The 15,249-nt window shown below is 35.7% G+C and overlaps 1 protein-coding gene across 1 annotated transcript; it reads right to left on the bottom strand.

Annotated features, from left to right (window-relative positions):
- Nucleotides 1-416: 416 nt before the first annotated feature.
- Nucleotides 417-2,216, bottom strand: LOC127132142 (ubiquitin-conjugating enzyme E2-17 kDa). The gene is made up of 4 exons (XM_051061017.1): nucleotides 2,007-2,216; nucleotides 1,422-1,549; nucleotides 1,107-1,211; nucleotides 417-787 (listed from the first exon to the last, which is right to left on the bottom strand). The coding sequence occupies exons 1-4, from the start codon at nucleotides 2,074-2,076 to the stop codon at nucleotides 644-646; spliced, it is 447 nt and encodes a 148-aa protein (XP_050916974.1). The 5' UTR covers nucleotides 2,077-2,216; the 3' UTR covers nucleotides 417-643.
- Between the last annotated feature and the right edge of the window lie 13,033 nt (nucleotides 2,217-15,249).

Here is a 15,249-nt window from a genome sequence, read left to right on the forward strand (position 1 = left end):
ATCTTTTTAAAAAATCGATTCTACGTAAACATTCCAAATATTTTCAAATATCCGGTGCATCGGATATTTTGTATACACTACCAGATATTTTGGTCAGAACCAGATGTTTTGTTTCAACTATCGGATAGTTCGTCCGGATTTTTGGTCTTAATTTCTCACAAGGGCAATAATATCACACGGAGGTTGCTGGGTTTAAAATGAGTGGGGGCAGCAAGATTCCTCTCAGAAAAGACATGGTAATAAAGAAATGGACTCGTAGGCTGTTTAGCTTAGTGAAACTAAGCAGAAGACAAGCTATAAATACCACATAGATTACTGCAAACTCATAATCAACACAATCTCTTAAGTTGATGTTAACATCTTATTGTAAGGGATTTGTCTTCATTAGTGCATATGGAAATACAATTATTTATCAATAAAAAAAACGAATATTGATATTATTGACTACAGATATTTCACATCAGAAGCAGAATCTTCATACAAACAAAATAAAATCCTCATGTTTTGACTCTTACCAGCAACATAGATAGAGATCTACTCTTCAATGTGCTAAAGGCAGGAATGAAAAGATATGTTATATGATATTACACATCATGACACTTAGCAAATGGAATGGAAGTAACATGTACTTCCAACATGCTTGCTAGCCCATTGCATACTTCTGAGTCCAGCTCCGGGCAGTCGTCTCGTACTTGGACCTGTCTGTCTTGTACATATGAGCAATTTCAGGCACCAAGGGATCGTCTGGGTTTGGATCCGTCAATAGCGAACAAATGGATAGCAATACCTGGAAAAACCAAATACGAGTCCTTCCCACCCACTTAAGAAACAGCAGTAATAATAAATCAACAGAAAGTAAAAGTAATCATGCATAGCTGAGACAATGCCGGATAAACATCATCATCATAAAGATCATAGTTATGCATGCAACCTTGTACTACATGATACTCAAAAAATGTTTAGCATTTACAACTAGACTCACTATAAAAGCATTTCACTGTGCTTATACTTATACGCATTTTTGCAGTGCAAAATGTTGTTTCTAACATAAGTGATTAGTGATGTCCATGACAGATTTGAGTTAAAGAGTTAAGCAGTGGCAGAACCTTAGATATTGTCAAAGCGGGACTCCACTGCTCCTTTAAGATATCCAGACAAATACTACCATTGCTGTTGATATTTGGGTGGAAAACTTTAGTCCTAAATGCAACCTGCAAGTAAAAACGGGCAAAATAGAGAGGTTAGAAATTGAACAAATTGCGACTTTTATAACTTAGAAGGTACAACTAGCTATATCAAGGCAAGAACTTGGAAAAGCTCTCTAACGATTGAACTATGAACACGCAAATCTGATACGAATCGTGAAATGTTAAGTACAACAAAAGTTCGAATTGTTAAAATCGCATTGACCAACGCAATACCTTGGGTGGCTTGAATGGATAATCAGGAGGAAAATGAATGGTAACTAGAAAAACACCTCCAGCATAAGGGCTATCAGGGGGACCCATTATAGTTGCTTGCCAATGAAACATATCTTCTGCTACAGGGCCTGTGAAAGTGATAGATAAACACAAGAAAATAACAAACTTTACATCACAAAATATTGCAAAATTGTTTCATAAACTTCAGATAATATGAACTCATTAAACAGTTTCATAAATAGATTTTTCACAAACCAAAACAAAATAATAATTACAAATATCAGAGAGATAAAATCAGCTTGATCTTAAAGCAACAGTTATCTTACAAGACATGCATCAAATTGAAATCCACAACCACACAAAGAGACAATCGAATTAGCTTCTATAATCCTAGAATCAATTTTGATTACTCCGAAACTGAAATTAAAGATTAAAAAAAAGCACTTATTTAACAAAACTAGTAAACAACAGAAAACTTAGAAATCGTTGTTGATCACACATAATTCAAAGCATAGATAAAAGTTGAAAGTCGTAGATCGAAGAAAACGGGAAGGAAGAGTAGTGTTTGAAGGTAGGAAGGTTTACCAGCACTGCATGAAGTTGGAGGATCTTTCTGAAGGTCCTTGAGTTCCTTCAGGATCCGCTTGGAGGCCATGGAAATACAGAACAAGATGAGAGAGAGAGAGAGAGAGAGGTGACCAACTTGTTAAACTAAGAAGAAAAGTGAAAGAAAAGTGAAAGAAAAGCAATAAGAGCGGAAAGGAAATGAACAGAAAGAGAGATATTGATTAATACTGTGATCTTTTACATCGGTGTTTGCAATTAGTTTGATATTGTTTTGCTCAATAAAAAAAATGAAATATGATTTTTCATAAAATGCTTAATCAATTTAATTAAAAAGAAAGTTATATAGAATTTCAACTACTCGAATTAAATCAAATGTAGTTTTACACTACCAACTTTTTTTATAAAGGTAAATTTTCTTTTTTTTTAAATAACCATTTTTTAAAATAAAATACTAAAATTATAAATTTTTAATTTTTTTATCAAAATAACCATTTTTCAACTGATGCGTCAGTTATTAAACTGACGCATCCAATAACCATTAAAAGGAGGCGTCATTGGAGCTGACGCATGCTCCCAATGGCATTGCCCTTAGGCGCCATGGTAGTTGGCGCATGCATGTGTGATTTAGTGTGTGCGTGTCAGATGGTTAGTGTGGCGCCTAGGATATTAGCGCATGCATTCATGGTTTCATCTATAAATAACATGTGTGTCTCCCATATTTTTTCAGACAATTTCTTATCCTCTAACCTCATTTTCTTTCATTCTACTTCAATCTCCTTCAATTTTTTGTTCTTTAACCATGTCTGAATACATTCACAAGAGAAATGTTGATTTAATCTTTTCAGCAGTGCAGCCTCTGATAAAGATTCGACTTTGGAATATAGAATCGTTTGAACGTCTTAATCGGACGTTGAACCGTTGATTAGATGGAGAAATTGCAGATGGTGAAAGAATTAGAAGAATTCAATGGCTTGAGTCCACGTTCAACCAAAATGGAGAAGTGCGTGTATGAGTGGATATTAAGACTGACAGAGACGTTCACAGGATGATGTATAATATGTTCAAAATTGTTTTGAAGGTTGTAATCGCTTAGTTATAGTAATGGTATTTTATTTATTGTAGTATATTGTGTTGTTGTTTATGTGTTGCTTGTGTGTTGAATGTGTTGTATTTATTTGTGATGGTATTTCCTCACAAAGTTATCACGTGAAATAAATATTGTTTTAAATATAAAGCAAAAGAGGTACAATTAAAATTATCTTGTTGTGCTTGTTCCAACACTGGGACAATTATTACGATTGTGACCGGGCTATCGACATGAACTACATAATCGAATCATTTTGTTCGCCGTATCCATTTGGGTTCGAATACGGGTGGTGTTTGGGCGACCCTTTTTCTTTCTTTGCATTACTTCATTGTGTCAGAGAATGTCCCATTGATATTCATGACAGTTATCCTCTTTTGCAACCATTGAAAATATAATTTTGAAAACATTGGATAGGTGTTGGCTCCTAATTTCGACGCCCGTTTTAAGAGTTAAAAAAAAAAGGAATCTCATGCGAAGATGCTTTCGACTGAATCTGATATTGGAAGCTCTAGTCGAAAGTTCCTGGATGAGAAGGATCAGTATGCATTAGGGACTTAGAAATATTCTTTAGTGTTTGAAGACGGTTTCGACTAGAAATTCAAAATTCAAATAAAGGAGGGAACTTTGTTCTTATCTGAAATTGCTAAAGGTACACGTGGAGCATAATGGATAGTTGCATCCATGCAAAGTGCCATTTGTCTCGGCGTGATTGAAAGGTCGTTAGAAACGGTTATTTCGATTAGTATAAATAGAGGGTCTTAGTGTTAGGATCGTGTGTGTGTCAAAGTATGTACAAAATCTGAAAAATTTACCAAGTACCCGTGTGTAGAGAAATAGTAAATTGAGAAATGTACGTTTGTTTTACACCATTGTCATTTACTTTGAAGTAATTCAATTTATCTTTATTTTCCAGAAATACTTCTTTATTTTAAGGATTCATATTTGTTGCTAGTTATCTTCGTTCTTACAATGCTTCTCTCTAATTTGTGTTGGTCTTTTACTGTTTAAGTATTTTTCACTAATCACCATCATTACAAACATCGTCGAAGTGTTCACATTTACTAGAATTCACTTTAAACAATTAGCACATGTCCTAGGGTCAATCTGATCAATCCTGTAAGTAACCAAATTTATTAATTTGGAAGATCAACGGTTGTTTACCAATTTTCACGGTAAACAAATTGGCACGCCTAGTGGGACAGTGCTAACATTTTTAGAAAAGTGAAATTGTTCTTTCTCATTCTGGTTATTCATTCATCTTCTCCCTTCCGAGAGAATTCGTTGTATTCTATTAAGGAGTGGTAAAGTAGCCACAACCAACGAACACAGACCAAGGGGAAGATCCACTAGGAGAATGGAGAATTTAAATGCGCCAAATAACCAAAATTCTCAAAATCCATCAACCAGCAATATACCTCATCTTCTTCTTCGATAGGGGCGAACACGACCACAATGCATGTGTCTGAACCGGTTCCATCTATGGCAAGTTCGATGCCTACGCATTCGATTCCCCATATTGAACCTATTTTGATTTACATTGGGCCTAGGGGGCCTCCTCACACCCCCACCGATTGGGAATGTTCTAAACAGGCCTTCGATACCCCCTGGTTTCTCTATACCCTTTGGTGGTCGAGAACAGCCATATGGAATGCCAACTTCAGTGATGGCAAGTTTAGATAACGCTGCTTCGACATTTTCAGAACTAGTAGTTAACATAACCTCCCTAGTACAAGGGACAGGATCTGGGGTTAACGTTGTCATACCCCAAAACTCACCCTACCCCCATACAATTTTCATTTGATCCATCACCCTACCCCCATACAACTTTCATCTAATCCGTATCCCTATTACCCCTACATACATTTACCGTTCCATCACCATAATTGCATTAACATCCATAACCAAAGGCATGTTGCACGGGCTCAAGGCATGGTGTTCATACATGAGAAAACACCAACAAAACAGGAAAAATTCAATTTTTGAACTATGTAATCGATTATCCTAATCATGGTAATCGATTACCTGGCAAAAAATTAGGCTCCCAGGCCATTTTGGTGTGTGTAATCGATTACCCCAATCATGGTAAGCGATTACACCTGCAAAGACAACAGCAGTAACTTTGTTTTTTACACAGAGTGACTTTTATTTCACCCCCTTACCCACTTGCCTTCCCTATAAATAGGGGTGCTATTTCCCCTTATTTTCCATGCTTCCTAACCCCCAAAAGTTTTGTCCAAACACCATTCACTCTTCTCTCTAAACATTGGTCCAAAAAAAAAATTCTCTCCCAAAAGTCACCCCCACCAACTTTTTTTCCACTTCACATTTTTTTCCAAAACTTCTCACTCTCTAACACTCACAAATCAGCCCATTTACTAAATTTCCACCATAAGTACTTTCATCCCAAACCCCTTGCTTCACATTCAAGCTCAACACCATTTCAACCTAGCTTTTTTTCACATTTTTGGGTAATGATTTTAGCTTAAACTTTGTTAACTTTTTGGTTCTGTTTTGTGTTGAAAATGGTTGTTTGTTCTTGGTTGATCTTTTGAGAGGTTTTAGATTAAAGCTTGCAAAAAAATGGTTAACTTTGGTTTACACACTTTTTTTGAGATTTCTTGCTCTTACTACCTTTTTGTTCATCTTCCTTAGTCTTGCTTTGTGTTTGTTATCATTTTCTTTTATTGTGGACTTGTTGTTGCATTTGTTTGGTTGATGAGGTCTATTAGATCATGGGCATGGTTGTTTAGAGTTGATTAAATCTTCAATATTTCAAACATATTAATGCTTGATCAATAGATCATTCATTATACTTTGAGGTATTGATAGACTGCCTTTATTTCAACCATATTTGAGTCATTTGATGCATAGATGAAACCATATTCTCTACATTAACTTGCTAATCCATTTGCTTATTGTTATTCTACTAACTACTAACTTCTAACATTTATATTATTGCACTTTAATTCCTTTTAATTTATTTTATTGTTCATTTTATTTCATTTACTTTATGTTTATATTCATTATCTACTAACTCCTAACATTTACATTATTGCACTTTACTTCCTTGCAATTTATTTTATTGTTCACTTTATTTCAAGTTCTTTATGTTAATGTTTATTGTTATCTAACTATATCATTTACATTATGATAATTTATTTACTATCTTATTATCTTGCTAAATAAAAGAGGAGTAAAAATAAAAGGAAGAGAACAAATCATATTTTTTTTAAATATTGATAGATGGACTTAGGGTTGCATAACTTTCTTTGTTACAAATCTATTGTTAGTTGATTTTTTAATCATCTTCAATACTTTGCATCAATGATAAGTTATCCCTTAATGTGTCATATTTTGAGTCTTTTTGACCTATAAAAAATAGTCCTAAAAAAATATTCATTTTGTACATATTACTAACCACTGATTTTACTTCACTAACTTTGTTTATCATTAACCTTTGTTATTGTGATTTTGGTACTATTGACTTATTATTTGTTTTATATCATTTATATTCACTAACCATTATTATTGTGATATTCTTATTTTTTATCTTGTAATTTACTTTTATGTAATTACCTTGTAATTTACATTCAAGTACTCATCACCATCATCATTGTACAAATTCATCATGCATGTTTATTTACTTGTTATTTATTTTATTGTCATCAAACATTAAAAACAACAAAAACATGATAAAATGATAAGACCAAAAATATTCACTTCACTCTTAATCAACTTGGACTTAGAGGATTTCATCTTAGGACCTTTGCTTGGAGGCCTTTTCATTATTCTTTGTGATACTTTGTAAACACTTGGATTTTCATCTGTAACTTACATGCATGTTGTAAGAATGGCATCACCTTAGGGAGACATGTTTGTAAGACCATTATCCTTTGTTTAGCATATGTCACTTTGGCACACACAAGGCTTTCTCTTGGGCTACCTTACAATGATACCCCTTTATTTTCTTGTTGGTTACTTTGCATTCATATTGCATATGCCAAATTTCATAATCAAATAAACCAAACCCTTGATTCAACGTCAAGTGGCATTTTCATAATCAAACTTAAAATACAATAAAATTACGATTATTATTGTGCGTCACGAGGCTTAAGTGGTGGAGAATGAGTAAGAATGGAGAATTTCTACTCTTACTCTGATTATTTTAGACGCAAGACGCTTGGCTTGTTGTTTAGAATAATCGCCTACGCCCATAGACTTCAGTGCAATATAATCACAAACATTCATTTCATAAAACCCTTATTTAAGGTGAAAATAATACAACTCATCAAACTTATTTTTGTGCCTTAGGACATCATCCCGAAAACCCTTTTCTCAAAGATAAAATCAACCAACACACAAACACTTTCTACTCCGAACCATGGAGCTCTGATTTCCCATCCCCGAATGAGTGATACGTAGGCACAAGGGCCCCAATCCTTGGCGAGAACTATAATAATAAAAACACCCCCTTTTCAGACATATTATTTTGAAAATAAAATAATGATAGATAAATCCCCATGTGTGTAAAATAACCCAAATGGTTCCCATGGAGTACCATGGACGTGAGGGGTGCTAATACCTTCCCCTTGCGGAACCGACTTCCAAACCCAAATCTCGGTTGCGAGAACGATTACTTATTCTCTTTTAGCGCTTCCCATGCACTCTCTTTTTTGAGGGTTTTATCGATTATTTTCCCTCGCCTCTCCGATAGAGGTAAACTAAATAAAATTCGGTGGTGACTGTAAGACCCCAATTTTGACCCTAAGATCCCTCATGTTATCTCATCATACGCATATGCATTGGGATCACACCTTGGCATCCTCCTTACCCCTCATTCATTGGGTTTGCATTGGGAGAGATCACCAAGCATATTTGATTGTATCATACTTTGTATTTTATCATCTTTAGTAACCAAAATACCAAAAATATGTCTTTGTATAAACTAACTCTTTTGTAGGTAGGGCATGTGCTCACCTTTGATCTATCAAGCTCACATATAGGGTTTAAGACCCTCAATGCAAGGAGTTCAATAAAAATTGGTTTACTATGGATCTAAGCATCATATATGGATACCCATGATCTTTACATGTTATTTTGATCAAGAAATCATCAAGAGTTTGGAGTTGGTTTGCCTTGGAAACCCTAATTCATCTGGGTATCTTGTGTAACTTATTCAACAAGTTTCTTCACCAATTGATCAAATATTTCAATGGATACTTTAAATTTCATCATATTATGCATATATGATCCTCCATGAGTCCCAAAAGTCAAGAGAATATCAAGCTAGCAAGTTGGTTCATGGTGGTTGACCAGAGGAAGTCAACTAATCAAAACTGGGGTCCCTTAGACCCTATCTCGTACACGTTTTGTCATATGAAAATGATTCCAAGAGAAAAGTTACTCTAAATGACATTCCAAACAACTTTCATGTTTAGGTAAAGATCTAGTTTTTCTTGTAAAGTCATGTTTTATGGTGAGAGATTATAGGTCATTTTGTCTAAACCCTAATTTGGAGGTCAACTTCCCAAGACCACAAATTGCTCAATTTTCATGATATGAAAGCTATTCAAGTTGCACAATCAAATTCAAGATGTCTAATTCAACTTTTATGTTTGGAGGATGAGCAAATTCAACATTTATATGCATGTGATATGAGGATACATTATAGGTCATTTTGGATCAATGCCATTGAGCAAGTGATTTTCCTCAACTTCAATAATGTATAGCTCATTCATATTAAAATTAAATGAGGTCAAATTTGTTACCATTTTGAAGGACTATGAGAGAAATACAACTTTTATGAAGGAACCGTTTTCATTTGAAGCTCACATAAAAAGTTAGCCAAGGTGGAATAAGTGAACATATGGCTTGATCCTTAGAATTTTTTTTTACATGTTTGATTTTCCCAACTTCCACCTCAAAATTCATCATGATCCAAGCTTAAAATAAAAAAGTGTTCAACATGAAAGTTATTCCTCTTGATCTAACCTTTCCAAAAAGTTAAATTTCATCCCATTTGGAAAAGATATGAGTGACTTGTGCATGGCTTGAACATGGATGACCATTTGGCACAATTGAACTTGAAACTTTCATACACAATTGCATGGCTTACCAATGTGACTTCAGAAATGTTTGTACTCATTTGTGGACCTGAAGAGATGATTACATGGGACTATCACACGCCCATGCACCCATGCAATGTACATTGCTATTTTTGGAACTTTGATTTCAAGTGTGCATTTAGCAATCATATGGCTATAAATAGAGACTCTTGTGATCAGAATTAAGAACCCTGCGGGCTAGCTTTGAATCCCAATCTCCAAAACCCTTTCATTCAAAGGATAACCTTGAGAATTTCCTTTGGAAATTGAGTTTGAATCTCACTATTTTGAGATTCAAATCTCCAAGAGTCTTGTACCTTTTGCTGATTCATTTCCATTCCTTCAAGTGTCCTGAGAAAGATCAAGAGCAAGTGGAAGCAAGATCGAGTCTATACAAACCTGCATTGAAGGTATTTTCCAGAAATTTTCATCTTTTCGATTCTCACTCAATTCTCCATAATTATTCTTGATCTTTGGTTGTCTGAAGTCCTACCAATGTAGGCAACAAGATTGGGTTGCTTTGAGGTCAAATCGAAGCAACTCAGATCATGATCCTCAAAATTTAACTCCCTGTATCTTTCAATATACTTGGAGTTAGGAAAACTTGAGGCCAGATTCGAGCTCCTGGGCATTTTTACTTTAAATTCATGTCCTTCTTTTTAATTTTGGTGATGGTTGTGAGTGAACCAGTCCGATGAAGCTCACCAGAGAAGGAGACCGGAGCTTTGACTCTGGTGGTGTGCTGGCATTCATCTGAACGAGAAGATCCTTTTGAAATATTTTAATCTCGTGCATTGGTTTTGAATACCATCCCTGCAGCGCTTTGACTCGTGTCCATCATGGAATGCGCGCCGAGGACCACTTGATCTTCCACCTCAATTAATGAGGGAGATCAAGTGGTCCACGTTTTTTTTTCTATTTTCTGATTTTCATTTTATTTGGTTTATTTTCATTAATTCATATTAATTTTAATATTGATCCGAAAAAATATGAGAGTTTCACCAAAAAAATTTAAATAAATTCCTATTTCATTTTCTGAATTAAAATTATTTTTTGGATCATTATTAATATTTTTCATGATTTAATTGTTTTTGTGAATACTTTTAATTGTTTAAAAATAGTTTTAAGTTTCCAAAGTTAATGAAATTTTTTCTCCAAGGTCCTTTGACGTTGTTTGACCTATGATAAATCTCATGGCCATTTATTTGGTGTTTTGATGAGGTTTTAGGATTTTGACCAACCATAATTTAATTTAGTGCATTATTTAATTGATTTTAATTGTTTAAATGCAAAATAAATTGTGTTGAGCTTTTGATATTGACTTGTGGAGTTTGACTTGTGTTGTTAGGCCTTGGTCAAGGTTAATTTGACTTTGTTGACTTAAAATCATTGGATTTAGGAGATTGATGAAATGGACATTTCATCTCCCAAAATGAATGAGTGATTTTAATTTGATAAAAGTCCTCCTTTGACCAATTTGTGTTGATTCCATTTCCCCTTCCTCTTCATCTCAATCCCATTCTCTTCTCATTCATTTCATGGAACTATGGTGTCTCTATATCCTAAGGCTAGTTGATTGCAAAATCAACATAAGTGTGGATGAGATTAGGTCCATCCCTTTTGCATATTCTTGTAAGTGTGGTATGTTTTAGGAGTATGGTTCATAATACCATATCTCTAACATGCATTAACACTAAAATTTCTATTGCCCTGCCTCAAATAGTTGAGACTTCTACATAAGTCCAATTACGATTGCTTAACATAACGTTAAATTGTTGACACAAAATGCATAACATTCTAGTAAGTGAGATTGTAAGTCTCCCCTCTTTCAAGGTATTATGTGGAAACTTGGTCTTTTTTTCTTCCTTTGGAAGATGTCTTGGTTCAAGGATCCATGCTTGTGAATAGTGGGTTGAGTGTTCTCCAAAGAATGACTTAAACAAAACAAAAGCAAAAGCAATACTAACTCCTAATAAACTAACAACTAACATTTAATTTCAAGTCATTTACTTTTATGCACTTTAATTTTAAGTTCTTATTCATTTGCCATTATTCATACCATTCAACTTGTTTACTTCAATGCCATTTTCACTTTGCCCATTTGAGCCTTATTTTGTGATTATATTGTGATTGTATATACTTGTTTGTGTTTGTGGTCTTTTGGCCTTAATGTACATAATAATAACCAAAACCCTAAAAGACATTTGTGTGAACTGTTGGATTTGCTCTGAGACATTGGACTTAGAATTAGGCAACATTCCCTATGCAAAAGGACTTGGCCAATGCCAACTTTCATGAAACCAAGTGCTTGTGATTTGAAACTTCATTTGAAGCAAGTGTTGTAATCCCATCCGAGTTCATCTGCTACATGATCTTATTGAAGCTATTACTTTGAACCTGTGCCTGGTGCCTATCTTTGAATTCATCTGATGCATGAGAGATTATGAAGAAGATCATGAAGTTGCTAAGCTTGGATGTGGCTATATTTATTTGATACCTTGCTCTTCATCTTGCTATTTGTGTATTGATATTGCTTGATTCTAAAGTCCAAGGGAAATTTCGGTTTCTGTATGACATTCTTGTCTATTGGATTGCAGCCCATTGGTCAGATCTTTTCAACTCTTAACTTTTAATTTTTTGCTTAGGATTAGTCTCTTCATCTCTTCCCCACTTCTTTAATTTCAAATCTCTCCCTCCTTTTAAAACCTTATTTGCTTTTGTTTTCTAAACTTATACCATATTGCAAAATTAGAAACTTTAGCCTTATGCCATTGCATTTTTTTAATTCTTTTCTTAAATCAAACTTGTAAAAGAACCTAACTATACTTGATTTAAAATTTCAAAAGACAAAAAGAACTAACACTCATTCAAAACTTTTAGGCTTTTTGTGACTTTGTTAAACTTAAATTTTTGCTAAAAGCAATGCATCCACTTTGAAATTGTTACCACGAACTACGAGGTTTTGATCCCTCATTATATGTTGGTACGTAGTCACAAGTACGAAGGTCATGTCAAACACAAAAATATAATTAATTAATTCTTTTCTCATCCCTCCACTCTATTTATTGCAAACATCATTTTATACCAAAACACATATGCACACAAGAAAGGGCTCCCTAGGAGTACCTAGGACACTTTGGGTGCTAACACCTTCCCACTGCGTAACCAACCCCCTAACCTGTAATCTCTGGCATTTTATTAGTTTTGATTTGAAAACTTCTTATTTTTGGGTTTTTTCGTACTTTTCCCTTTTCCCTTGGAAAAAATAAAAGCGCGGTGGCGACTCTGGTTTAACTGACGTCTAGCTTACCCATAGCTTGATGGTCATGAATTTACCGCTACAGAAATTAAGTGGCGACTCATCTGGGGAGTAGTCTCTAGTGGGTTTAGCCTACTTTTTTATGTGTATATAATTGTATATTTGATGTATGTATATTTGTTTGTGTGATATAATCTGCTTGTTGTGCTTGGTGATCTCTGAATGGTGAGATAAGTTCTAACCCACTTGAGTGCATTTAAGATAGGAGGATGGTATAGTCATGTTCGACTTGTGTGGAGTAGTCCTTAACAAGTTGGATTGAGACCCATTTACTCAGTGGAGACCTGTCGCATCCGCGAAAAACAACCGGCGGGCTAAAACAAAACAAACAGAGCCGCCACCGTGCGTTATTTATCCCAAAAGAGGGAAAGGAAACGCTCGAAGTAAACCTGGAAAAGACATGGTCTCGCGACCAAAGAGAGATGGGATCGGGAGTCGGTTATGCGAAGGGAAGGTATTAGCACCCCTACGCATCCGTCGTACTCGATGGGATCCACGCTCAAAAAGATAGAAGAAAGGTTGCTAAACACTGCTCAAAAGAATGCACACACACACCGGAATAAGACACAGGTGGGAAAAGAGGGGAAAGGGCTCGCTAGGATATCGCATCCTATGCCTACGTATCTCATCTGGAATGAGAATCAGAGCTACCGTAGTTCGGCTCACGCACGCCAAACAAAACACACACAAACAAGCAAACATGGAAACCGAATGCCAATCGCTGGACTTACATCAGACTCCGAACCAACCAACACACACGGGAAACCAACTGCCAATCGCTGGACTTACGTCGGACTCCACACACAACAATAGGATACGGAATGCCAATCGCTGGGCTTACATCCATCTCCTAACACACACAAGAAAGGTAACAAACAAACAAGTTAATAGGGAGTCGGGAACTCGAGCCTAATAACTGTCAAGCAAACACTCACAAAAAGAAAAAGGGTGAAAAACAAAAAGGGTGCCCGGAGAGATCTCGTACGACCTCCTGCCTATGTACCTCATCTGGTATGAGGATCAGGGCAACGTAGTTCCCCTAAACAGGGGAGAAACTTTCTCATAACCAGAGACTAGGAAATGACAAACTAGAAGGGAGACTGACTCGAGCCTAATAGTTATCATGCAATCCACAATGGTCCTAGGTTGAGGATTCTATCTAACTTGCACAGGCAGCAAGCTATCCTAAACAGGCAAAGCAAAGCAAACAAACACACAATTAGCACACACTATATACAAACAAAGTGGGCTCACACAAGGGTTAGGCTGTGAAACACAAGCCAACTGGAATCGGGTGCAATTAGCTCTTAACCCTAACATTGAGAGTTAGGGTGAAGCAAATGAAATGGAGATGAGGGGTGTGCCTCATAGCTCTTATCCCTGGCCTGGGAGAGCTTGACTCAGATAGAAGGTGTGGGAGTTCAGAAGGTTGGAACTCTTCTCCACATATGACTGACTCAATAATGATCTTGGGGTAATATCCACAATGCATCAACACAATGGTGTGAGCAAAGTGGATGACTCACTGAATAGTAGGAGATGGATTGCACATCTCTTTTGTCTGCCAATTGCCTCATAGAGGTCTTTTCCTGCTTGGCACAAACTTAAACAAACACAAGCATTGCCTCTTAAGGAGGGCTTCAGACAGGTGCCTGCCCAAGTAACAGGACAGGTCTTCCAGACTACATGAAGTCAGAGATTTTATACCTCAATGCTTAAGCAACCAAGCAAAGCAAAATCAAGTTCACAATGAACTTAAGCAACTAATGTACCTGAAAACAATCTAACTCAGTCAGTATACAATTCACAAAGTCAAACAGACAGTTAATAGTCAACAGTCAACAGACATAGTCAAACAGACAAGCAAGCAATGCATCAAGATGCAAGGCACAAGCTCAACTCAAATGAGCTAAAAGCCACCTACAAAACAAGTCAAGGTTAGTCAACATCAACCAAATAATCCAACTCAAGCAATGTGAATCAATCTCCTCATGGCCATATGCTTCTTATCCTGAAAACAAAGCTCAAACATAAGCACAAACCACTAGGACAAGGCCTAGGGTCAAAGAGGGAGAAATAATTCAAAACAGAACATGAAAATTGACATGAATCAACCTTAATCAAATAAGAACATAATCCAAAAGGTCTCATGTCAATAGCATCAACCAAATTCATTTCACAAATCAAATAAGGCAAGGCATGCAAGTTGGAAGCTCATTGAAGCAACAGAATGAACAAATCCACATTAATTCAAACATAATCCAATAAATCTCAAGAAAAATCATGGCTAAACAGAACACCTCACATGATCAGCATACCAAAAATCAAGGCATTTGGACAAGTTTAAGCATGGTAATCAAATTCCATAAGGCAAGACAAGCACAAACAAGCTCAAATAGGGCACAATTTGATACATCAACTTTGCACAAGCCTAAAACAGAATTGACGAATGATAAATGCCTCAAACTAAAGCCACAATAAACTTCAAAGTGTCTAGAATCAATGTGCAAAATTTCACATCCATATGATAAACAACCATCATTTCACAAATCATTGAAGTTCATGACTATCCAAAAGTCCACAAATGGTCATCCAGAAAGAAAAAACCCAAACAAATCAGAAATCAATCCAAAACTTCCACAAAAATTCATGATCAATCATAACATCCGGAAGAAGCATCATGCAAAAAATCACATCATTTGGCATTTATTTGGCATGGCAAAGAAATTCATCAAGTTGAGCAAGCAAAGG

The sequence above is a fragment of the Lathyrus oleraceus genome, chromosome 3, assembly GCF_024323335.1.
Source record: "Lathyrus oleraceus cultivar Zhongwan6 chromosome 3, CAAS_Psat_ZW6_1.0, whole genome shotgun sequence".
In the NCBI taxonomy this organism is placed as follows: domain Eukaryota; kingdom Viridiplantae; phylum Streptophyta; class Magnoliopsida; order Fabales; family Fabaceae; genus Lathyrus; species Lathyrus oleraceus.